At 34.8% G+C, this 27,026-nt stretch overlaps 2 protein-coding genes and 1 non-coding gene across 3 annotated transcripts; all 3 read right to left on the bottom strand.

Annotated features, from left to right (window-relative positions):
• Positions 1 to 385: 385 nt before the first annotated feature.
• LOC131182307 (uncharacterized) lies at positions 386 to 1,817 on the bottom strand. Its single transcript, XM_058151376.1, has 3 exons — positions 1,523 to 1,817; positions 1,226 to 1,301; positions 386 to 1,115 (listed from the first exon to the last, which is right to left on the bottom strand). The coding sequence occupies exons 1-3, from the start codon at positions 1,811 to 1,813 to the stop codon at positions 577 to 579; spliced, it is 906 nt and encodes a 301-aa protein (XP_058007359.1). The 5' UTR covers positions 1,814 to 1,817; the 3' UTR covers positions 386 to 576.
• Positions 1,817 to 25,985, bottom strand: LOC131182306 (proline-rich receptor-like protein kinase PERK3). Its single transcript, XM_058151375.1, has 6 exons — positions 25,796 to 25,985; positions 25,200 to 25,553; positions 25,048 to 25,128; positions 24,897 to 24,967; positions 24,651 to 24,733; positions 1,817 to 1,984 (listed from the first exon to the last, which is right to left on the bottom strand). The coding sequence occupies exons 1-6, from the start codon at positions 25,854 to 25,856 to the stop codon at positions 1,819 to 1,821; spliced, it is 816 nt and encodes a 271-aa protein (XP_058007358.1). The 5' UTR covers positions 25,857 to 25,985; the 3' UTR covers positions 1,817 to 1,818.
• LOC131182734 (small nucleolar RNA R71) lies at positions 11,492 to 11,597 on the bottom strand. Its single transcript, XR_009150994.1, has one exon. It is a non-coding gene; the product is annotated as a small nucleolar RNA R71 (small nucleolar RNA).
• Positions 25,986 to 27,026: the final 1,041 nt, after the last annotated feature.

Genomic DNA, 27,026 nt, shown 5'->3' on the forward strand with positions numbered 1-27,026 from the left:
CAAGAAAGAGAATGGTAAATTAGAGTAGTTAACTGATAATATTCAGTTTTTTGATATATGAATTTTAATAAATTAAATAAATGTTAACTTTCAATTAATGCTCTACACTCCAAGGCCAGCTTCATACGTTTTGCGTACCAGAGGTTCTCGGAAAATGCTTGGGGACAACTAAATGAAACAATGAAAAGAGCCGCATCTGAATTGCCCAGCCGCAGGGAGAAAAGTCTATCCCTTGCGCTCAACCAAGAAGGAAAATTGCACGGTAGAGAACATATACGTGGGGAAAGGTGGGAAATTTGAGAAGTGATGGGGGTGGGAAACCGAAGAACAAAACCTTTCTTGCTCGAATTAACTCACAATTAATGCACGTACACTACGTTAAAAACAGATTTCTAAAGGGCAGATATCCAAGAAATTAAATGGAAGAAAGAAAATAAATTATGGAGGGAAGGAGGGGTGAGAACATCAAACAAAAAAACAGATGTTGGTTTAGCGTCATTTTGCTTAACCTTAAAAACCCAGTTGTCGAAGTTGCAAAATGTATTAAGAAAGGAACTTCCCATCCTCCCATTGTTGCTAAGATTGGGAGGAGGATGACGTGGCTCTCTTGGATCCAACAATGTTGTACTTTTCATACACATTTTCACGATTCTCAGACCACCAAGTTTCTGCTTGTTGCTCAGTAAATCTTCTCCGGCTAAAGCGCACTCGTTTAAGATCTGTAGTTCCATCACGCAAGGCCACTAGAGTTATATACACATCAGGTTCATACTGTTCAATCCACTCAGCCTCAACTTCATTACTGCCGGCAACTAATGTTGAAACCCTTGATGTCACACCATTACTGCTGGCAACTAATGTTGAATCCCTTGATGTCACACCATTCTCACCATCATTAAGAGATCTAGATACCTTCCCATCAACAGACTCTGACTCAGTACTAATCGACTGAACCTGTTCACCACCATTGGGCAGTCTTGAATCCGGGGGGTCATCTCTTCCATTGGTTGGGGTTGAATCCCGGAATGAAGGATCTGGACCCTGAGCTCCATTTGACAAAGTAGAGTCAATTCCCGTGGGGAAGGCCAAGGAAGTTCCACTGATGGGGGAGATCACTAAAAAGTTGATCAAAAGAAAAGAGTAAAATTAATATACGAATTTCGTATGGCAATCGTGTGTATAACATACTAAATTTCCATAAGAAAAGGAAATTCACATGTAGTACCTTTCAGGAATATGTTGTCATTCTTCTCATTCCATATTTCTTCTATACACATATATCCTTCAAGAGCTCGAACTATCTGCATGGCTAGCTGTATGTGAATGTAACTATCTCTATTTTCTTTTTATTTTTTTAATATTTAAGTTAGGTCTAACGGTATCTCTTCACTTGTTGCATCTTTCAAAAGTAGAGATAAACTAATTAAGCTATCCTCTTACAAATTTTTTTGAATACTTTAATAGATAATTAATAGTGAAAATGAATAAAATATGCCAATTAATAATGCAATTGAATTTTGACCTGATTCATTTTTGGACGAGAGCTTGAAGGTTTATATACACAAGCCGCAGCACAAGAAATCATTATTTTCATTTCTTTTTCGTTATACTTCGTTTGCAATAATTTAGAATCGACAAGATTTGTATGGTCTCCACTGTGCAAAGCAGATTCAATTTGAGGTTTTGCCTGAAATCGATAAATACAAGTAGTTATTTTTTTGCCGAGGTTTAATTTTCTACCATCATTTTCCCCTTTATTTTGATAGTACAATAGAAAAGCAGTATTTGATTTGAGAGATTTGAAAGAATCCATAAATTTCAAAAGATATTAGCTATTATAGATGAGTATCGTACCCAAGCAACAATATCAGTGCCTTCTAATATAGTTTTTCTTCCAGATATTAGCTCTAAAAGAACCACACCATAGGAATAAACATCTGACTTTTCAGAGACTTTTTGAGGATAATACTCTGGATCTGCATAACTACATTAAACAATTAATAATATAAGAGCCTTAAAGCTTAGCTTTTCTCCAAATTTTTAGCTCTAGATGAACCACACCATAACAATAAACATTGGACTTTTTAGATAAGTTTTGAGAAGGATAATATTCTACTTCTACATAACTACAATTTTTTTTTTTGTTAACATCTGCATAATTGCATTGACTAACCAAATTGAAAATCTTTGATGGAGAAGCCTAAAAAGTAGTTCTTTTTTTATTCTTATTTTATTATAAGTATTCCAAATCAGACTGTAATATTAATGTATTCAACCACTCAAATAAAAGGCTTATTGGCTAAATAAATGCAAACCTTGCTCATTTTATCCAAATTTATTAATTTTGGACAATTTTATCAAAAGTTTTGATATTGGAAAAAATTTATCCAATTAGCAAAATCTAACTGGGGATTTTGAATTTTACCACATGGGATGCAAAGTGGCTTGACAAGTCAAAAGTTTTAATTTTTTTAATTTGATTATCTCTCTTCCCCCCCCTTTCTCATCCTCTCTCTCTCTCTCTCACCACACACACACGCAGAGAGAGAATTTTGTAGTAAATTTACGTGACTGTAGTATAATATGTAAGCACTTGTTTTTTTTTTTCTTCTTTATAAGCAACAAGAATTTTATTAATAAAAGAGGTGAACGACAGAATGATGAGGAAGGCCCAAGCAAAGGATGCTGCAAAATTCAAAAAAAAAAAAAACAAAACCCAATAACAGCTGCAAACTAAAAGAAAAAGCATAAGAAGAAGTTGAATCAGCAGACCCAAAATGATGAAGACTAGCGATAGAACCAAAAAAGATAACAGCAGCAAGATGGAGCCCCATGCAAAAGAAAACTAACAAGCTTTACACTCCCTCCAAAAGATGAGCCCCTACTACAATCTCTTTAAGAATGACTATGGGCAGAAGCAAAGCAACTTTTCAAGATATGAACACCCACCAGAAAATGATAAACTAATAACAAAAAATTTACTAGCAGATGCACACCCTATTCTAAAAATCTATGATGACTGCTATTCCGACAAAGAGCCCAAGCAGATCCATAACTTCAAACACACTTTTATTGATTGATTCATGGCACTCAACACTTGATCAATATTAAATCCACACTGGATGAAAATTTCAAAAACTCAATAAGAGAAATAAGCTAGGACTTTACAACATGCCATCTCCAGCTACCCCAAAACTAGACTCAGTTTGCAACAACTTAGGGAAAAACAGTAGCACTCTGAGTCAACAAATTATGGAAGCACTCCATAATTACAAAATTTTGAAGGTTAAACAAAAATGGAGAGCATAACACCCTTGAAATTAATGGATCCAACTTCAAAAGAGTCCTGATATGTAAAAGTGAAGATATGCAACTAGATTGGCTAGGTATGTGATCTCAAACAAATGGAAGATTGACTAACACACACCACAAAGGCTACTGGTATTACTAGCGATACCGATAATCTACTAGAGCCCCAACAAATCAAAAGCTTTAAAATCAATAGAATTCAAATAATCAAAAACAGAGGGAAGATTAACACCTTAGCAACAACTATTAAAACCGATTGAAAATTATTCTAAAAGATTTGAACTCAACAGGCAATGCATGAGACATAGGCAAACTCTAATTTTTATATGAAGATCCCCATAAAGCAAAAACCATTTGGAGAAAATTAAGAACTGAGCAATAACAACTAAATCTCTATTCCATACAATATAATATCTTTGGAATATCCAACAGCATCAGAGGAAACCCATTACAGAACACCGAAGGCCCAAACACTCTTAATCATCGGGAAAGCAACATTGGGACATTTAAATCCACAATGGAAGTAACAACCCAAACAAAATAGCAGGTACCCTGGCAACTATAAACCAAAAATGGATAAGAAACGGAGTTATAGAGTAGTAACATACTTTTTTCGATCCTCAATAATTTGTCGTGCTAGTTGATTCAAGATAATTGATTCATCTGCTTTGAAAGTTAGGCCAAGATTCTTGCCTAGCTCGAGCATTAGTGTCGCTTCTTTATGGGGAGAAAGTGGCAAAGGATCTAGCAAAGCTTATCGGTGATGAGTTCATCCACCTAATCTCACTGTTAGTCATTATAGAGGCCTTCTTGGATCTACATTTTGAAGGTTGTTTTTTCCCATCCTTTGATAACTAAGGGTATAACCCTAATAGGTTAGCAATAGCTTTAGTTCTTCTCTATCGTTTAAGAACTCTGTTTACTTTGAGTTTGAGGTGTGACAAAGGGACATCATTTGCTAGGCTTGAGCAAGGCAGGGGTAGTTTACTGATGGGCACCATATTGAGGATAGTTGGGCTTCCAATTTCTTATTGCATGAAATCACCTGCACAAGCCCATGAAGTGGGCTTAAAGGAAACTAACTAAAGCTTATTGATAGATCCATTCTCATTCACAGGTTCAACTTGTGCTCTTCCTTCAAGGACATCTAGGTCAAGAGAAAGTGAGGAATGTAGTGCATCTTGCCTATCTAGCAATTGAAGTACAAAAAAAGGATCCATTGTAACCTGGACCGTAACGCCCTAACCAAAAGTAGTCTGTACATTTTTCTGTTCTGATGACTAATGTCTATTCGGACAGTTAAAATGTTTGGAACTACACCTAGACTATAGTGAGGAGGCATAAATTGAAGAAATAAATATTAAGAAAATATAGGAAAAATGTAGAGAAAAAAATAAATCAAAGTTTAGAGAATTTATAAATTGATATAAAAATAATAAAAATAACCCAATATGCACTACTAAGGGCATTTTGGTCATTTCACCCCCAAAGGTAAATTTTGACCTAAATGTCAAAATAAAAAAAATTTAGAGAATAAAATAATTAACATTAATTAAAATTTATGAAATAGATTAGGAAAATGAGAAGAGAAAACAAAAGAAAAGAAAAGAAAGGAAAAGAAAAGAAAAGAAAAAGAAAAGAAAAGAAAAAGCTTAGGAAAATTCAAAAAAAAAATTATAAATAGGCACTAGAGGACAAACTCCCACCCACTTCCATCTTCTTCCTCCATTTCTTCTCTCTCTCTTTCCCTCATTTCCTCCATTGTTGTCAAGCTTGATTTCCCAAGCTTGATTTCCCAATCTTCTACACACCAAAACCCATAGCCCACTTCACAAAAAATACTCCCCACACCCTAAGGAAGCTATAGACACCCATTGGAAGCAAGAAATTTGAAGTTAGGGAAGCTCAAGTAAGGTTAGTGCACTAATCCCTCTTATTCTCTTTATTAAACTTGAAAAGCATGTTTAGCCAAGTATAAATACCATGGAAATAAAAAGAAAATCTTGAGCAAAGAACCCTTGAATTTTTTGCAGCCATGAAACTTGAGGTTTGTTGCTTTTAAGTGATGAAAAATGATTCCATGAGAATGTGTGATGAGTTAAAATGGTTGGGAGTTTGATTGTGTAGTGTTTGTGTAAATTTGAAACTTTGAAAACTAGGGTTTGTGTAAATATTGAGGACTTTGTGTAAAATGTTGAAATTGACCTATTGAGTTGAGATTGTTGCTTATAGAAGTGTATTGCATGCAAATTGAAGTAAGAAAGTTGGAGGAATTGAGATATTGAGAGTGTTCAATTTTCTGCAGGTTTGGACTCAATGAGTCTAATGGGTTTATTGACCCATAACTGAAAATGTGTGACTCCAATTGATATGAGGCCAATTGGAGGTGAAATTAGACTCAACATAGCCCATTTTCCATGAAGAAACTATGCCCAAATACTGTCCAAAACTTTACCTAAATACTATCCAAATCCGGATTACCCTACACCAAACCCAGAAAATGACCAAATGAACAGTATGTGTTCATTTGGTCATAACACTCTCTATACTGGTCCAAATGACCTAAAATTTACATCAATGGAAAGCTTAGACATAGGGCTGCACTTTTCATGAAGACCACTTGACCCAGTTTTGCCTTTAACTAATTCAAATTGTTAGCACAAGTTGGGTTACTAAAACTGCCAACCCAGAAATTGTCCAAAATACTGTTCCGTTGGTATGCTTGACTAGTTTTGGAAAAAATGCTATAACTTGGTCTCCAAAGCTTCAAATTGAGTGAAACTAGTGCCAAAAGTTTTATAAGACACAGCACAATAATTTTTATGTTTTGACCAAGATCTAGAAACCATTGCATCCTAGGGAAAATATTAGCCAAAGTTAGGAATTGAAATCTAGAAAATGTTAAGTTGAACCCAGAATGCCATTTGATACCTGTGTGTTCATTTAGCCATAACTCCCACTAGGAAATTCCATTTGAGATGTGACAATATGATATGGAAACATGATACTTAAGGCTACAATATTGATTTAGACACCTTTGCTAAATTCTAAGTGTAAAGACCCTAAAAAGAGGGTCAAACATACTGCCCTGAAGTTGGTTATTGCCCTTATAGGACTGAGAGTCTAGGTTAACTCACTGACTATAACTCACTATACCAAGCTTGAAAAATTATGAAATTGTACCTGGGAGTCCCTAAGACATAGAGGAACATATCTTGTGAAGGAACCTAAGTCTAAAAATGACCATAAAATGATCAAATGACTAGTCAAATTTTATTGACCAGAAATTGTAAATTCTGGACAGCTTAGAGGCAAATGCACCAGTTATGGTATTTTGACCATAACTTGAGCTCTATGACCCCAAATTCAGTGATTCAAAAACTGAAATTCAAGTTTAAACATAGAGGAGCATTTTTTATGAAGGAAGTGTGATCAAATAGACATCCTAACCTAGTCAAATTCCTAGATAAAGATAACACATCAAAATGAACCTAAAGAAAGGTTAATGGGAAAAATGCTATATATGATAATTAAAATACTCATAAGGATAACTAAATATTAAAAATGATATGAATATGTAAATTGGGACTAATTTCCTATTAATATGAAATTAATGGTACCAATAAACAGTACCAAAAAATAGTAACAATGAATAGTGCTAAAATAATTAAAAATGTTTAATTGCCCATAGTATACCTAGACTTATTTATTTAGTTTGGATAAATTAGTATACCAATTAGGGACTACAGATAGCAGTACTGCCTATTGAAAAAATTATGAACTGATAATATATGTCTAGTATGATTGGTCTATAGGCTATATGCCTACTTACTGGCCATTGTGCCTACTTTATTTCTCGCTTTACAAGCTTGACAGCGGGTTTCGTGCTCGACAGCTGGCCTCATGCCTGACAGACGTATACTGGTTAGACAGACATACGGCTGTCTAACTAGTATACACCTATGCACCCAGCTTTTATAATTTGTTATAGGTTTCTTGGGCACTGATAAAAATTAATTAAGACTTAAAATACAATAAGTAATCATAAAAGATCCCGATAATGTTAATTGCTTCCAAAGAGCAATAAAAAAGTAAAAGACCCAAAAATTATGATTTGCAGATATTATTTCAATTTTTAAATTATTGTTATTATAAATTATGCACCACTAAGCGTTATGCTTAGCGCGTTGGCTTTCCATCGCGTAGGTACTGGAGATCAGTCCCAGCAGCCGCAGCAGTAGTAGTAGTAGTGCTCACACAGAGACTGATCAGATTTGCCAGTGTTTACTAGTCACCTCTACAGTTGTATTTTGGTATATAGACTAGTATTTTGGTTCATTATGTTTAGTCATGATGTAATTAATAGTTTATGATGTATTTCATTTTGGACTTGAAATTAAACTTGAGATTGAAATGAAAACTTGTAATTTATTATCTATGAATTTTCATATGAATGCAATAGATGATACTTCATTTTGAGATCTCATAAATAGTTGTGAATGATATGATAAAAGAGAATATGATATGAAAATATGTGAGATGACTATGAATATGTTAACAGGTGATAGTGGAACCCGCCAGATGTTAATAAAACAGGGGAGGCTCTGTCCGGGTCTTCACAGAAATGAGACATAAAAAAAAAATTCTACACATTGAATACATGTTTTAAATGACATCAAAAGTTTACAATAGTTATGATAAAACAAGATAGAGTGCTCCGACACCGAATGTGGCACTTCTTGCTCGGCTATACAGTAGACGGGTAAGGGGCGTCACATGGACAAATTGGGTTCCCAATCGATAACCCAAGTGAAGTCATTAGATGCTACACCTAGATGAGAATTATTATTAACCAGGACATTAGTAGTGTGGGCATCATCTTGGAACTATAAAGGAGAGTCTGCCAAGGAGCCAAAGGACTGACACCTACCTTGCTTATTGTCATCTTCTGAGGCTCGATAAGGCTTAGCAAAATTGTTATCAAAGGGTTTGTCTCCAAGAGTTAAATGACCAGAGCTTGCATAGTTGGCATTTCCATTAGTTGACAAGTCAGGAGTGGATTGAACTGTATCCACATCATCAACAACTTCGAAGAAAGTTTTTGCACATGGAATGGAAGAGCCATGGAAGAGCTGAGTACATGGCTCTTCAGTAACGATGATATTATGATGAACTTTGTTGACATCCATAACCAAGACCTAGTTAATAGGAAATTTGGAATTGGTACTAATAAGAATTTTTGCAAAATCCAACCTTAATTTGACTTGCATACCACTAGCGACAGAGATAAAATCACCAAATTGATTTCCAATCCATTCCAAAAAATCTGAGATCCAAACATTCAATGGTAGCAATCTAAACCAAATTAGTCTTGTTGTTGGCGTATAAACTTACTGCCAAGGATGAATATCTGCAACACACTGATTTAGCCAGGAAAGAATGGTTCCATTACCTCTTTTGAATTAAAAGTTAGCAGCACTAGGTTGCCTCCCATTGGAAGTACCCTAATTGAAAGAATACCATCTGCTATGAGATGCTCCTGAAGGTTAGTGATGGCATGAGTGCTTAAAAGTGAGTCCACTACTGATCCTGAGAGCCATTCTCTATTTTCATTTGCACTCTGATCATTTTTGCCTACATGATAGTTTGTCTCTTGACCCCTTAAACGCGGTTGGCCTTAGCATATGTCAAGGGTATTTTTTTGCATTGTCACCATGTATAGGACAAGTAGAAGGCGCACCAACATCCAAGGGGGATTTCTCCTTATTACTATTAACTTCTTATACTTTGTATTCTCTAGTTTGGGGTTGTACCACGATATATACATTTTGCATAGTCATTTAGATTTAATTTTACGGTCATTTTATTTGATTATTAGTCACTTTTAGCTAATTTCATTAGTTATTTAGATAGTTTTTCATAATTGCCAATTTTGGATTAATTTGTAATTTTACTTTGTTTTGTGGGAAAAATGGTGTTTTTGAGGGACTAAAAAAAGAAATTTTGCCATTGAGGAGTGATTTCTACAGCCAAAGATGTCAAAAACAAGTTTCAAAGTTGAAGTATGCATTGGCCAAATTGCGCATAACTTGCCACATAAGTTGTGCAGTTCTGCACAAGGAGAAGAAACAATGTCCCAAACCTGCCGAAATCTGCATAAGTTGCCGCATATAACTTATGCAGATTCGTGCCTTGCTTATGCGACCTCACGGAAAACTGCATAACTTATGCAGTCTTGCACCTTGCTCATGCAGCTTAGCACAGAGAGCCAGAAACCAGCCGAAAACTGCATAAGGGACTGCATAACTTATGCAGTCCACTTATGCAGTCCCAGAAAGTCTTCATAATGAGCTAGCAGAAGATTCCCTCATAAAAACACACCTCAAACACACCATTTTAGGGCTACTTGTCAGAAAAAAAGTTATAAATAGACCCTTATCTCATTTTGGTAAGAGCAGGAAAAAGGGAAAGAAAAAAAGGCAGTAGCTGAAGAGTAAAAAAGGGAGCTAAAAATGTCACCTCCTCCATTTCCACACAGATTTGGAGTTTTCTTTCCTTTTTTGCATATTTCCTACCTTTCTTGTATTGTGTTTCTTAGTTCTTAGCTTAGATTAAAGATTTATTTCCATATTAACTCAGAATTTCTTGTAAATATTATGGATAGTGAGTAGTTTTCATTAGATTCTGGAGTTGGGATATAATATTTGAGATATTTTGTGGATTTTGATTGGGTAATCCATATTTTGTGGTCTTAATGAGTTTTATTCATTTCTTGTGCGTTCAATGACATGCTTAGTTTAGGATCCCATTAAGTGTTGTTCTTAATCCATGGTTGAGGCACCGAAAGAAGAAAGCCTTGTGATAGATAATTAAGAAATTGAACTTAATTAACTTAGATATAGAAATAGACTAAGGATTAAGAGGATTTACAGATTAATTAAGGAACTTAATGGGTCTTGATTAACTTTAACTTTACGAAAGTAGGATTAGATTGATTAAGGCACTCTTTGTCCCACTCGAAAGGGTATTCAAAGGATTTAAGAATTAATCTCCTTAAAACCCGTAAGTTCCACAAGATTGGACAACCAATTTAAAATCCCAAAATAGCTTGAATATGAACCCTCGAACTTCGGAATCACCTTTTTATCATTGTTAATTTCTAATTGAATTTAATTACTTGCCATTTTAAATCTTGCCATATTTCAATTTGCTTATTTTAATTTGCTGCAATTTTAGTTTAATCATTACATTGTTGAATAGATTATTAATTTCACACACATAGAATTCACACTTCAATATCTATCAATTTATTACTTTAATTTCAAAAATAGTTCAAATTAGTTAAAAATTTTACATTAAAAATTCAATCATTAACACAACTCCTCGTGGGAATGATATCTTTTCTATATTATTTGTACGACCCGTGCACTTGCGGTTGGGCCACATCAAGTTTTTGGCGTCGTTGTCAGGGAGTTGTTTGTTTAAGATTGAATTCTTGATTATTTTAGTTATTTATAGTTTTATCTTTGTTATCTTTTCATTTTGTGTTTGTTTGTTTTCTTTTTAGGTACTCTTAATCTTTTATGAGAAGAGCTAGAAGCACAAGTGACACATCCTTATTGTTTAATCCTGAAATTGAGAAATTTTGTAGAGCCAACAAGAAAGAAACCAGAAAAAGGAAAGAAGCCTTGAGAGAAACTGAAATTGAAGCAGATATGGTTGATGAAAGAATTAGAATTGGTGGTGGTAATGCTGGAAATGATCGAAACAATGAAAATGCAGCCCAAGGTGAAGAGGTTGTAATTGCTAATGTGCCTAGGGGAAGTATGATGGATCATGTTTTTCCTCGTTTTGATGACTTAAGAGAGAGTATAGCAAGACCAAGAATTGATGTAAATAGTTATAAGATGGATTTTGGGGTTCTTCAAATGATTCAAAATTCCCAATTCGGGGGACATCCTTCTGAAAATCCACACACACATCTAAAGAAGTTTGCTATGATTTGTGATATGCAAAAACAACCTGGAGTATCTGATAATGCAGCAAGATTGAAGCTATTCCCATTCTCTTTGAAGGATAGAGCATTGGATTGGCTTGATTCTTTACCTCACAACTCCATTACAAATTGGGAGCAACTCACTGATGCATTTCTTGCACAATATTTTCCACCTGAAAAAACTCAAGAATTGAGGAATCAAATGACTGCTTTTAGACCAAGAGAAGATGAAACTCTATGAATCATGGATCAGATGGAAGGAATTAGAGAGACAATGTCCACATCATACCATTCCAAAATGGATGATAAACTAGAATTTTTACACCATTGTTACTCTTGCAATTAGAGGGATAATTGATGCTCAAACAGGAGGAGAATTTATTATGAAGCATGAAGATGAAGCTTATGAGCTACTGGAGAAAATTACAAAGAATACTCATCTTTGGAGTAGTCCAAGAGGACCAGCTCCAACTCAAAAGAGGCAAGCTGCTGGAATGTATGACCTTGATCCATTCAACATGATTAATGCAAAGTTTGATGCACTTACAAATGTTTTGGCTAAGAAGATGGAAGATTTAAGTATGTTGGTTATTTCATCATCATCATCTGGAAGTTCACAACAAGTTGCTTATGCAGAAGGAACTACCAGCTGTGGAGTAGACTATGGAGAGCAAGCTGCATATGTTGGTAATTATGGAAACAAACAAATGGGGAATCCTTACTCTCAAACTTATAATCCAACTTGGAGGAATCATCCCAACTTTTCATGGGGAAATCAGCAAAGTCAAGTCCTAAATCAGAAACTTCAGCCACAATAGCAATAAGGAATTCCATATCAGCAAAATAGGCAACCATTGCCTAATTTTCAGCAGAGAAATATGAATTCTCCACCAAAACAGCAAGAACAAAGTTCCACCATAGAAGCCTTATTACAACAGATTCTTGCTAACCAAACTAAGCATGATGAAGAGATGAGACATGAAAGCAAGGCTAGAACAGATGCAAACACATAACAAAATATTGGAAAATCAGATTGCACAACAAGCATCTTCCTCAGGTACAAAGTCTTTTGGAAAACTTCTAAGTCCATCAGAAAACCCAAGAGAGCAGTGTCAAGCTATTACTTTAAGAAGTGGGAATGTTGTAAATAATGAGAAAAGTGAAAATAGTGAGAGGAGAGAAAATGAGAAAGAAACTGATGAGAGCGAAAAATAAGAAAGTGAGAAAGAAAGTGCAAAAAAATGTAAAGACAAAATTGAAGAGAAGGAAGAGAAGTATATACCTCCAGAGCCTTACAAACCACAACTCCCCTTTCCACAAAGATTTCAAAAAGCCAAGCTTAATAAGCAATTTGGAAAGTTCTTAGAGGTTTTGAAGAAGTTATACATAAATGTGCCTTTTATTGATGCTCTTTCACAAATGCCCTCTTATGCAAAATTCTTAAAAGAAATTCTTTCAAACAAGAGGAAACTTGAAGACCATGAAACTGCAGCTTTGACAGAAGAATGCAGTGCTATCCTCCAAAGGAAACTTCCTCCAAAGCTCAAGGATCCAGGGAGTTTTTCAATTCCATGCCATATTGGGGAATCATGTTCTACAAAAGCTTTATGTGATTTAGGGGCTTATGCCCCTCTCCATTTATGAGAAGCTCAATATGGGAGATCTTAAGCCAACCTACATTTCTCTTCAGTTAGCTGACAGATCAATTAAGTATCCTAAAGGGATTTTGGAGAATGTGCCTCTGAAGGTTGGGAAGTTCTATATACCTGTTGACTTTGTAATTTTGGACATGGAAGAGGATTCTAATATCACAATTTTCTTGGGAAGGCCTTTTCTAGCTACAACAGGAGCATTGATTGATGTTATGGGAGAAAAATTGACTCTTAGAGTTGGTGAAGATCAATTGGTTTTCAATATTAATAACACTATGAAGAAGCATCATTCTGAAGCTGATACTTGTTTGAGAATTGATATCATTGATGAGCTGGTTGAAGAACACTTCAGAAAGAGATATCCGGAAGATCCACTTGAAAATTGCTTGGTTCATGGAGGAAGTATAGACTATGACAACCCTCATGTGGCTGCATATGCTCAACATTTAGAGGGTAGTCCACCATTCATTTCTGCTCCAGTTTTTCAACTCACACAAAAGGAAATAGTCGAATCTAAGCAACCATCATTCAAGGAAGAAGATGCACCTAAGGTAGAACTTAAGCAACTTCCTTCTCAGCTCGGGTATGAATTTCTTGGCACCAATAACACTTATCCAGTAATTGTAAATGCAAACTTGAGCACTTTAGAGGTTGATAAGTTGTTAAGAGTGTTGAGACAATTTAGGAAAGTTTTAGGATATACCATATATGACATTAAGGGAATAAGTCCACACTTTTGCATGCACAGTATTATTTTGACAGAAAATTGTAAGCCATCTATTGAACATCAGAGGAGGTTGAACCCAAATATGAAAGAAATTGTTAAAAAGGAAATTTTGAAGTTGCTTGATGCAGGGATCATATATCCTATCTCAGACAGTACTTGAGTGAGTCAAGTACATGTTGTCCCAAAAAAGGGTGGAATGACAGTGGTCAAAAATGAAAATAATGAATTAATTTCCACCAGAACAGTGACTAGTTGGCGAATGTGCATAGATTACAGAAAATAAAATATTGCCACTAGAAATGATAATTTTTCACTTCCCTTCATTGATCAAATGTTAGAAAGACTGGCTAGGCATTCTTATTTTTGCTATTTAGATGGGTATTTAGGATTCTTTCAAATCCCTATCCATCCAAATGATCAAGAGAAAACCACTTTTACTTGTCCATATGGAACCTTTGCTTATAGGAGGATGCCATTTGGGTTGTGTAATGCATTAGCCACTTTTCAAAGGTGCATGATGGCAATCTTCTCAGATTTCATTGAAGATATAATGGAGGTTTTTATGGATGACTTTTCTGTTTATGGATCTTTATTTGACATATGCTTGGCTAACCTTTCTAAAGTTTTGCAGCGATGTGCAGATACTGACCTTGTGTTAAACTAGGAAAAGTGTCATTTTATGGTTCAGGAAGGGATAGTGCTTGGACATTTGGTGTCTAACAGAGGAATAGAGGTTGATAGAGCCAAGGTTGAAGTGATAGAGAAGATGGCTCCTCCTACCAATGTCAAAGGAATTCGAAGTTTTCTAGGACATGCCGGGTTCTACAGACGCTTTATCAAGGATTTTTCTAAAATAGCTAAACCTTTGTCTAATTTGTTAAGTCATGACATGCCATTTGTATTTGACCAAGAGTGTTTGGATGCCTTTTGTAGGTTGAAGCAAGCTCTTATCATTGCACCAATCATGTAATTGCCCGATTGGAGCCTACCTTTTGAAATTATGTGTGATGCTAGCAACTATGCAATTGGAGCTGTTCTTGGTCAAGGAAAGGACAAAAGGGCTTATGCTATTTATTATGCTAGTAGAACACTGGATGAGGCTCAAATAAATTATGCAACAACTGAGAAGGAATTCTTAGCAATTGTCTTTGCATTGGAAAAGTTTAGACCTTACATTATTGACTCAAAGGTGGTTATATTTTCAGATCATGCTGCTATCAGGTATTTACTCCATAAAAAGGAGGCTAAACCTAGGCTCATTAGGTGGATTCTGATGCTACAAGAGTTTGATTTGGAGATTAGAGATAAGAAGGGAGCTGAAAATGTAGTTGTAGATAATCTTAGTAGGTTGAAATTGGATGATGAAGAAATGGATGAAGTCCCTATTGATGAGTTTTTCTTGGATGACCAACTTTTCTCTCTTGTTGCTAAACTACCTTGGTATGCAGACTTGGTGAATTATCTATCTTGTGGAGTTTTACCACTAGGAATGACATGGCAACAAAAGAAAAAGTTTTTGCATGAGGCAAAATTTTATAGATGGGATGATCCTTTACTCTTTAGGAGATGTTGTGATGGTTTAATAAGAAGATGTATTCTTGATGAGGAGACACAGAGTGTTATGCATCATTGCCATGCTTCTGATTATGGAGGACATTTTGGAATCTCTAAAACAGCTAGTAAAATTCTGCAGGCTGGTTTCTTTTGGCCAAACCTTTTTAAGGATGTGAGGAAATTTGTGTTAGAATGCGATAAATGTTAAATGAGTGGAAATCTGTCAAAAAGAGATCAAATGCCCCTAAATGATATTCTTGAAGTGGAATTATTCGATGTCTAGGGAATATATTTTATGGGCCCATTTCCTCCTTCATATGGTAATAAATACATTCTAGTTGGAGTTGACTATGTGTCAAAGTGGGTAGAAGCTATTGCAACTCCAACTAATGATGCTAAGGTGGTAGTGAAATTCTTAAAGAAATTTGTCTTGAGTAGATTTGGAGCTCCAACGGCTGTAATTAGTGATGGGGGTTCACATTTTTGTAATAAGCAATTTGAGAGCTTAATGAGGAAATATGGTGTAGTGCACAAGATAGCTACCCCATACCATCCTCAAACTTCAGGACAAGTTGAAATTTCTAACAGAGAACTCAAACATATCTTGGAGAAAACAGTGAGCAATTCTCAAAAAGACTAGTCTGTCAAACTAGATGATGCTTATGGGCATATAGGATTGTTTACAAAACCCCTATAGGAACTACTCCTTTTAGGTTGGTGTATGGTAAGTCTTGTCATTTACCTGTGGAGTTAGAACACAGAGCATATTGGGCCATTCAGACCTTGAATTTTGATCTCAAGCAAGCTGGTGAGAAGAGGCTATTGCAACTTAATGAGCTTGAAGAATTGAGGATGGATGCCTATGAAAGTGCCCGTATTTATAAAGAAAGAACTAAAGTTTGGCATGATAAGCATCTTAGGAAAAAGGAATTTAAAGAACTAAAGTTTGGCATGATAAGCATCTTAGGAAAAAGGAATTTAAAGAAGGTGATTCAGTTTTGTTATTCAACTCAAAATTGAAATTGTTTCCTGGAAAACTGAAATCAAGGTGGACTGGTCCATATAGAGTTTCTAAGGTTTTCCCTTATGGAGAAATTGAATTTTGGAGTGAAAAATCTGGGAATTTTAAGGTCAATGGGCATAGATTGAAACATTACATAACTGGAGACCCAAGGGAGCAAGCTGCTACAAGCTCTCTGATCCCTCACCTTATTTTAGTGAAATGCATGAAGAGTCCAGCTAAGGACTATAAATTAGCACTCTTAGGAGGCACCCCAAGCTCTTTTATTTTGCTTTTGTTGATTTACTTTTATCTGCATTACTTTTGTTTTTATCTTAAATCTCCCCAAATTCAATTTTTTGACATTGTTGAATCTTGTCCTTTGTAGATGTATTTCAATGGAGGAAGCTTGTTGCACTGCTGGGGAGTAACTCTTAATCTGATATTTTACCCATTAACTCTCCCAAGATTAGTTTATTTTCATTGCATAACTTGTGTAGGTCTGCTTCTTGGTTTATGCAGAGAAATGAAACTTTCAGCAAAGAGGGGTCTGCAGCATATGGTATTTGCTTCTTTGTTGAGGTTGGGTGTGTAACTTTTAAGTATTTGTGCTTATCATGTTAATATGATGGTAAGTGGGTCATTTTAGTAGTTTTGAACTTATTTGGGTTGTGTGATTCAATATACACATGCTGCATTTTCTTGGCATAACTTGGAGAGTCTATTTTCTTTAGTGGATAAATGCAACTTTGTGCAGATTTTTATTGAGCTTTAATGTGCTAAATGTTAATTTACAGAGTTTGAGTTGAAATGGCATAATTCTCAAATGCCTCTTATGCAGAACTTACCTCCACAAGCTTGTATGGTGCAATTGTCATGGATTTTGTATATATATTGATGTGTTTTTGGTGATAATTTCTCACTATTTATGCTTCATAGGATTACATTTCTTCATTCTAGTGTGTTTTTCAAACTTGCAAAACATTTTCAATTGTAATCTCAATATTGTTAAAATGTGCATAAGTAACTGCATAGCTTATGCAGCTTCCAGACCACAAATTTTGCCATTTTTCATCTCTGCTAAAACTTGCATAAGCTTTTGCATAACTTATGCAATCCTGCATAACCAAATTTTTGCCATTTTTCATCCCTGCTGTAATCTACATAAGGATGTGCATAGCTTATGCAATTCTGCACAGCCACATTTTTGCCAAATTTCATTTCTGTCGAAACTTGCATAAGTGTGTGCATAACTTATGCACTCTTGCATGACTTCAAATCCTGCATTTTCACTTTTTGCCGAAATCTGCATAAGGGAGTGCATAAGTCATGCACTTTTGCATGACCAACTTGCCTACATTCCATTTTCTGCCAAAACCTGCATGACCAAGTGCATAAGTTATACACTTTTGTATAACCAATTTTTCACACTCCCATTTTCTGCCGAAACTTGCATAAGGGAGGGCATAAGTCATGCACTTTTGCACGACCAACTTGCCTACATTCCATTTTCTGCCGAAACCTGCATGACCAAGAGCATAAGTTATGCACTTTTGCATAACCAATTTTTCAGACCCTTATTTTCTGTCAAAACCTGCATAAGAGAGTGCATAACTTATGCACACCCATTCTCCCCTTATGCAGTTTTTTACATGTCCTGTGCAAATCAAAAAATTTCGGTACCCCATTTTCCCACCTCCCACTTCCCGTCGTTCCTGTTCATAAACCCCCACTCCTGTTCATTTTCTCGGCACACCTCTTTTCACCGACCGACACCCTAACCTCCCTTTCTCTCTTTCATTCTCTTCTTCCCTCCTCCATTCCCACCATCGACGACACCCACCATGGAATCACCTCCCCATTCCCCTCAAGGCTCTCTTCTCCAAGTCACGCCCCTAGCAATGCAGGCCCCCAACCCCGATTCTCCTCCACAACAAACCCCTCCACCTCCTCCTACATCCACCTATAAGAGGAGAATCCGATCGAAATCAACCCTACCTATGGCCTCTGCACCACCTCTCATAAAATGCAAAGACCCACCTGCCACTCCACCTTCAGAGCCTACACCCAAAAACCCCAAAACTTCAACTTCCACACGATAGGGAGTTGGCATTTCTACCTCTACCTCACAAGCCAAATCACCCTCCTCTAGCAAGAAGCAACCTTCAACAGCAACACAGGTATCCAAACTACCTTGGCCCCTTCCTGATGCAACCCACAAGGCAACTTTTAAGAGACTAAAGGACAGAAAAGTGCAACCCACTAGGTACATTTCTACAGATGCCCTCCAATCAGTTGGTTTATTTGATAATGTTGTTGCCTACCTTGATGGTCTAGGTTGGATGGAATTTGTGCATAAACAAGAACTAGTTTATCCAGCTCTAGTTTTATAATTTATTTCCTCATTTTCTGCTACCCTGAAATTGCATGAGATAGATTACAAGCCAACTATAAAATTTAGGTGTTTGGGGCAAAATAGAGAGCTATCATTAGACCAATTTCATAGTATTTTTGGGTTTGCAATTGATGGATTGTTTAGGGTACCATATATAGGCATAGAGGTAGCAAATAAAGGTGTTTGGAATGCTGTTCAGTTTTGGAGGAGTATCACAAACCAACCTCAGAGTTTTTATGCTGGCAGATCCAAGACCTCCCAAATAATAGACCCTGCACTTAGATTTATCCATAGGCTTATTACTAGCACAATCTTAGGCTGAGGGACTAGTTCTGGTACTATTGCAAAATCTGACTTGTTCATACTATGGTGTGCTTTTCACAAAGTCAAAATATCTTCTGGTTACTTCTTCTGTGAGCATGTGTTACATATTGCTACCAAATCTGTAGGAGATATAGTAATGGGTGGGCTCATAACTGTTATAGCTAAGCATTTTGGTTTTGATCCGGAAGAGCATCCTCTACCAGCCCTTTTAGACACTCTATATTTTGATGTTACTCACCTATCCAAAACTGGATTCAGTTTGCCACCATCTAACACTGCACAACCAGCAGCAGATACATGACCTACTGCATAACCAGCGGCACAATCTGTACCACCAATCCAACAGCATTCTACTGAACCTGCACCACTTACTCAGTCTACACAGGATACCCCAGCAGAATCTGCATAGCCAACACCATCTGCAGCTGGACCCTCTTCATCCACTACACCTCCTCCCTTCAACACTAAAGCCTTATTCACCTATCTTGAAAGGCTTAGTGATAATGTATATTTTGTGGATAGGAAGCTTGAAACTGGTCTTGATACCCTCAAGGATCATCATGATTAACTCTTTGATTTTGTTATGGAAACTAGAGATAAACAGAAAGAGTTAAAAGAGATGATGAAGCAGCTCATGGCTTTTCTGGGAATGCCACCTCCACCTCCATCACCTCCTCCAGAACCACCCCTTTGGCAGTAGCCAGCTCCATCTAGTCCTTTAGCAGCATCTTTGGACAAGGGCAAAACCATAGAATTATATTAGTTTTTATTTTGCTTTTGTTCAAACTTCTAGGAGTTTTTCTTTTTGGATGTGCTGAAACAATTTTAGTTTGTTTTGAATTCTGTTTTCTTGAAGTTCTATTGGATGGCTATTCCATTAGTTTTTTGTTGATTCTCATTGCCTTTACTGCCCTTTTGTGCATACTTGTCAATAGACTGTATATATTTACATACCTCTGCTGGTGTTTGCACATTTTTCCTTGCTATATCATTATGCAGCAGCTTTTGAATATACTGCACAGGCTGTGAAACTCCTTATGCAAATGTTCTGCATAGCCTATGCAGTCCCTTATGCAACTCATGCAGAACTGCACAGCTTATGCACTCTCCTTATACACATATTCTGTACAGCATTTTATTCTGCATAACTTGTGTAGCTTCTTATGCATCACCATCATCTTTTGAACTCACATCTGCTCTATACCAGGTAACTCTTTCTTTTTGCTCTTAAATTTAACTATTCCTGGTTATTCCCTTTTGCTTTGAGTTTTGATGCTGCACTGCTTTAGACATTGAGGACAATGTCCAATTTTGAGTTTGGGGATGTGCATTTTGATTTTTGCTACATTTTTCACATTTTGAGTGTAGGAACATCTCATCCCATTCCATTTACATATATATTGTAAATATTTTACATACACATCCATACATACGTATACATAACACATCCACATACACATTATACATCACTTAGAAGTTGTACACATTGCACACAAATAGATTTCCTCCATTTAGTTAATGCATTGCTCATTTTTAGGAATCATGCATTAAAATCTTTGCCAAATCCTTTGAGTATTGAAAAATTGCCTATGAGAATGATTTGACTTACCTTTAGTTGGGTTTGTGGATTGAAAGTTTCCTAAGAGGTGCAAAGTTTTGAAGTGTTTATCCCTTGCCTATATCTTCTTAGCTAAAAAGCCACCCAACTAGTCCTTTAGAGATTGGAGTGTTTAGAGGGAGTTATTGGATATAAGGTAGTCAAATGATGTCTCACCAATCTTAGAACAAACTTTCTAAACCTTTCAAGGTGAAATACCAGCTTATACTTGAAAAGAGAGATGATTAGGCGTTCTTTGATTTAAACCTTCTCATTTTAAACCTTTGGCCTTTTTCCTAATTAAAATTAACCCCTGCAAACCCCTTTGAGCCTTTCTATTCCTAATTTTTCTTGAAACCCTTATTGCTACCTAACTAATGAACCAAATACTCCAACCCTTTTCATGAGGATAATTGAATATTAGGTACACTTTATACTCTAATTAAAAAAAAAAAGAAAAAGAGAGAGAAAAAAATATATATATATATTAATGAAAGGGAGAAGAAATGCTTGTCATCTTGTAAAAGTGCTAGAATATGTGCTTTTCACTATTGTCATTCAAATTGAAAGAAATCCACTCAAAGTAATTAAAGAAAATGAGTTTGGGGGTGGCATTTTTAGAGACAATCATCAAGAGAAAATACAAGATACAAGTTTAAAGTATCAAAGTGTCCCTCCATTTTTATGTGTTTTGTAAAATATGCTAGCACTTGACAATTCTCATTGTGTATTTCTCTCCTCCATCTATATATAAAAAAATAAAAAAAAGAAAGAAAAAGAAAAAAATAATAAAATAAGAAGTGTACCTTATGTTTTCAAGATTGAAAATATTCTCATGCTTTGAATCCTTTTTTCCTTTTTCTTCTTAGCCTCATTTTGAACCCCATGGCCCCATTACATCCCTAAAAAGACCTTTGATCTCTTGATAGTACTTGCTACATTAGTGGAGATAGGAGTAGGGAATTTGCCTATGGGATTGGAAAATTATTCATTCATTCATTCAATTCCATCATTCTATATAGAGACACTTTGACTATTGATTGTTCTAAAATTCCTTTTGAGCATGACTCTCTCTTTTGATTGGTTGGTTTAGGAATTTTGGATGATATTTGACTTGATGGCTAAGCGGTGAAAGTTTGGATAAGCATTAAATTCTTTGCATTTTTGAAGGATGGGTATATGGATTGTTGGTATGGCTAAATGTATGTTAAGTTACTTTAATAAGTGATTTTCATAGCTCTTTGGACAAGGCACTCCTAAAAATTGTATTATATTTTAAAGTTTGCTTGAGGACAAGCAAAAGCTTGAGTTTGGGGGTATTTGATACATACATTTTGCATAGTCATTTAGATTTAATTTCATGGTCATTTTATTTGATTATTAGTCACTTTTAGCTAATTTCATTAGTTATTTAGATAGTTTTTCATAATTGCCAATTTTGGATTAATTTGTAATTTTACTTTTTTTTGTAGGAAAAATGGTGTTTTTGAGGGACTAAAAAAAGAAATTTTGCTATTAAGGAGTGATTTCTACAGCCAAAGATGTCAAAAACAAGTTTCAAAGTTGAAGTATGCATTGGCCAAATTGCGCATAACTTGCCGCATAAGTTGTGCAGTTCTGCACAAGGAGAAGAAACAATGTCCCAAACCTGCCGAAATCTGCATAAGTTGCCGCTTAACTTATGCAGATTCGTGCCTTGCTTATGCAACCTCACGGAAAACTGCATAACTTATGCAGTCTTGCACCCTGCTTATGCGACTCGCAGAGAGCGAAACTAGCGCATAAGGGATCGCATAACTTATGCACCCACTTATGTAGTCCTGAAAGTCTTCATAATGAGTCGTGAAGATTCCCTCATAAAAACACACCTCAAATACACCATTTTAGGGCTACTTGTCAGAAAAAAAAAGTTATAGATAGACCCTTATCCCATTTTGGTAAGAGCAGGAAAAAGGGAAAGAAAAAAAGGCAGCAGCTGAAGAGTAAAAAAGGGAGCTAAAAACGTCACCTCCTCCATTTCCACACAGATTTGGAGTTTTCTTTCCTTTCTTGCATATTTCCTACATTTCTTGTATTGTGTTTCTTAGTTCTTAGCTTAGATTAAAGATTTATTTCCATATTAACTCAGAATTTCTTGTAAATATTATGGATAGTGAGTAGTTTTCATTAGATTCTGGAGTTGGGATGTAATATTTGAGATATTTTGTGGATTTTGATTGGGTGATCCATATTTTGTGGTATTAATGAGTTTTATTCATTTTTTGTGTGCTCAATGACATGCTTAGTTTAGGATCCCATTAAGTGTTATTCTTAATCCATGGTTGAGGGACCGAAAGAAGAAAGCCTTATGATAGATAATCAAGAAATTGAACTTAATTAACTTAGATCTAGAAATAGACTAAGGATTAAGAGGATTTACAGATTAATTAAGGAACTTAATGGGTCTTGATTAACATTAACTCCACGAAAGTAGAATTAGATTGATTAAGGCACTCTTTGTCCCACTCGAAAGGGTATTCAAAGGATTTAAGAATTAATCCCCTTAAAACCCGTAAGTTCCACAAGATTGGATAACCAATTTAAAATCCCAAAATAGCTTGAATATGAACCCCCGAATTCCGAAATCATCTTTTTATCATTGTTAATTTCTAATTGAATTTAATTACTTGCCATTTTAAATCTTGCCATATTTTAATTTGTTTATTTTAATTTGATGTAATTTTAGTTTAATCATTACATTGTTGAATAGATTATTAATTTCACACACATAGAATTCACACTTCAATATCTATCAATTTATTACTTTAATTTCAAAAATAGTTCAAATTAGTTAAAATTTTTATATCAAAAATTCAATCATTAACACAACTCCTCGTGGGAATTATATCTTTTCTATATTACTTGTACGACCCGTGCACTTGTGGTTGGGCCACATCATACCATTCGCTTGTTGTGATTGGCATGAAGAACCTAATCTTAGGATTGGGAATGTGTCCCTTGTCTATGATTGTGCCTTGATTGAAAAGCTCATAGCTTGTATGTTACTATCCACAAGCTATTTAAATCATTTAGAAAGTTCCTTAAGATGGACTAAGATTGAACACGAATGAAGCCAAATCTCCTTCCCCTTCTATCGAATTTGTTAAGAATAAAGATATCAAGGACTTTACCAAATTTGGATAAAACATTCCAAAGAGATGATGTGTCCCAATGTGGAGGAAGATTTTCACGGTATAGATAGGGAGGTTTTGATATGTGGATCTATTTTGGGAAGCCTGATGGGAATTGAAGGGAAGCTTTTGATTGCTGCTAAGGGTGAAGGGGAGGGGGTGGAGGAGGAGGAGCAATCTTTAGGTTGATTAGGCATTTGGTTTCTTGTCAAATAAGTCAAAGTGGTGAAAGAATGGCTATGATATGGATTAGTTGGTTTATGATAGATGTATGAATGTTTAATTCATATTGTCAAACCATAGTATCTTGAATTGGGAGAAGCTCAATTCAAAGGTGCTAGTTTGCACACCAGGAACTGATTATTCATAAATCCTGAAATCAGTCCATTATAAACATCTGTTAATTAGGTGCATCAATTACTCCCAATAATTAGACATTTTTCGCTTCGATATCAGGTTCCTTTTGCTGGAACCATATATGTGCTTGTAACATATTGCTGTGTTAATTGTTTATTTTTGATGTTCACCTGTTTATATGTCACCTACATTGCTGTCATTCTAGGTGTTTGCTAGATTTATATTTCTTGAATTTAAGTTTCATAGAAACGTCATTAGCACAAGAAAATAGAAATATTGCCGTCATATAATTTTACTACTCTAGAATTTTTATTTTGTGTGTGTGCATGAAAAAGAGAGAGATGAATCAAATAAAAAAATTAAAAATTGTGACTTGTCATACCACTTGGCATTCCATGTAACAAAAGTGAAAATCTCTAAATTAAATTATTGGTTGTGGATAATTTTTTTTCAATTTTGAAAATTATGATTAAATTGTAATTTTGGATAAAATAAGCAATAAATATAAAAGTTTAAATTTATTCTGCTAATTAACCTAAAAAAAAAAAAACAAAAAAAAAGCATCTTACACTTGAGTTCCCTTGTTTGATCTAGTGATGTGAGTGAGGCTACCAGTTTCCGGAAAAAGAAGGGCAAGTCCAAAATCTGCTATCTGAACAAAAATAATCCAAGCTGATTTAACAATTTATTGTGGCTTTTTTTTTCGCAATTGAGGCATATAATTTAATATGGAAGACAATCAAATATAATAAAATAAATTGATATCCAAATATGAAATTAATATCTCCTAAAAACATCCTGGCACGGAACTCTACCTTTGGCTCATACTTATCGTCAATAAGTATATTATCGGCCTTAACATCACGATGAATGATTTTGGGTGTGCCTATATGGAAACAATAAATACTTTTAGCTATGAATAAATTAATAACACAAAAACAAGAAAAAAAAAAAAAGCCTACTCACAATTTTCATGTAAATATTCTAACCCTTTAGCTGTTCCCATGGCGATTTTCATTCTTTTTGTCCACTCCAAAGTCGTCTCTCCTGTGTTGTCATTTCTTGTGAGTAATATCATATTTATTATTTGTATGTCTCAGGTCACAGAAAGGACTCACCGTGTAAATGATGTTTCAAGGATTTTTTGGGAACATACTCCAAAATAAGCAATATATCGTCTCCTTCAATGCAGTATCCAAACAGCTTAACGAGATTTTTGTGACTTACTCTGCTAATAACCTTAATCTCCTCCTCCGATTCTTCTTCCGACTGCGACCGTTCATCCGGACGAATTTTAAGTTTCTTAATAGCAACTTTTACCCCATCTATTGTTCCCTCATAGACTAGACTAAAACCGCCTTCGCCGAGCAGTTTTCTGTTGGAAAACTTATCGGTTGCTTCTGCTAGTTCATCATAGCTATATTGCCTCAGCCCAAATCCTTCTCGTGAGCTAGATCCAACTTTGGACCGAACTATAACACGCCTCAAAGTGAAAGGAAACAAAAGCGCTAGAATCAGAACATATATATATATATATATATATATATATATATATATATATATATATATATATATATATATATATATAAGCCAACACTGGAAAATATTATTAAAGACTTAAAATAGAAAAACAAAGGCTGGGATGGAGATATAATTCAGTTTGTCATGATCCCCTAAATAAAAGTATAATTCAAGAACCTTTATGGAACTATACCTGTAGTGTTAGGTTGGCGATCTGCCTTGGTGCTTCTGAAACAATTCCTCAAGGAATCCATCAAGATGGCAGGTTGAGAGAGAGAGAGAGAGAGAGAGCAACCGGAGAAGTTATAGCCAAGAGTGTAAAGCAGCAGGTTCAACTCAAGTTAGGGTTTAGAGAAAGAAAGAAGAAGGGGTGTTGAGGACTACAAAGAAAAAGAGATGGGAAGGTTCTTTCTATTTTCTTGTAGAGTTAATTAACTTTGTTGGTTAATTAATTAGGTGGCGTAGCTCCTCTCAAATATTGTTTTTATCGTAAAATTATTTTACACAATTATTATATATAATGATAATAAATTTTAATTATTAATTATAATAAAATTCACTACAATTAATTATTTTAAATAAAATCATGTACACATTTTAAAATTTCATGTAGAGTGCAGACAAAACAAGGAATGGAAAAATTGGGTTGGATGAGAATTAGGAAAATCGAAGGCTATTGAATATTCTCATCCAGTAGTGATAGATTAAATTTAGTCGAACCACTTTTTTCATACTCGAAATATTATACTAAACAAATAAATAACGACAACGTATGATAAGTATTTTATATTTTATAAATAAATAAATAATATATATTTTTAAATGTTAAATAATATATATTTTTAAATGTTTTATACTTATGACTGGCAACACTAATTTATTTAAGAATACATTGTCATTATGCTATGATTGATGACTATAACTTGTAATAATTTAAAATAAGAGGAAACCGCGTAATGCTAATCTAAGTAATCATTGCAATAATATAAATTGTAGTATTCATTTTTATTTTACTTTATATATAAATTATTTAATAAAAATTTAAATATTAATTATAGAGGTTTTCTAATATTAGTTTAAAAAAAAAATCAGACATTTCAAGTTAGTTTATATATACCAAAATTAAATTTATTTCTTAAATAATTTTAAAACTTTAATTACTCACATTAATATGTTCATGATTCTTAAATAATCAGAGTACTTTTCAATGAAGCTAAACTTAATAAAGAAAGAATAATGTTTTTATTTTTACTGTTAGATTAACATAATAAAAATAATTGAAATCTGAATTAGTTATCATTACACTAAAAAAAATAAATTAACAATCGAATGAATTGGTTGCTAATTCATTAAAAATAAATTGCTAATCGATTTAGTAACTAATTTAGTAATTGATTTTATCGGTTGCTATGAACTTGATTGCA

Source organism: Hevea brasiliensis, chromosome 8, assembly GCF_030052815.1.
Source record: "Hevea brasiliensis isolate MT/VB/25A 57/8 chromosome 8, ASM3005281v1, whole genome shotgun sequence".
Classification (NCBI taxonomy): domain Eukaryota; kingdom Viridiplantae; phylum Streptophyta; class Magnoliopsida; order Malpighiales; family Euphorbiaceae; genus Hevea; species Hevea brasiliensis.

Excerpts from the sequence above, each read along its gene's own strand:
- LOC131182307 (XM_058151376.1), bottom strand. The coding sequence starts at position 1,813 with ATGGATTCTTTCAAATCTCTCAAATCAAATACTGCTTTTCTATTGTAC. Across the intron at positions 1,302-1,522 it reads CTCGTCCAAAAATGAATCAG|ATAGTTCGAGCTCTTGAAGG; the intron begins GTCAAAATTCAA and ends CTAGCCATGCAG. Across the intron at positions 1,116-1,225 it reads TGACAACATATTCCTGAAAG|TGATCTCCCCCATCAGTGGA; the intron begins GTACTACATGTG and ends TCAACTTTTTAG.
- LOC131182306 (XM_058151375.1), bottom strand. The coding sequence starts at position 25,856 with ATGGATTCCTTGAGGAATTGTTTCAGAAGCACCAAGGCAGATCGCCAA. Across the intron at positions 25,129-25,199 it reads CTTGAAACATCATTTACACG|GAGAGACGACTTTGGAGTGG; the intron begins GTGAGTCCTTTC and ends ATGACAACACAG. Across the intron at positions 1,985-24,650 it reads TCAAACAAGGGAACTCAAGT|TTATGCAGATCCAGAGTATT; the intron begins GTAAGATGCTTT and ends TGTTTAATGTAG.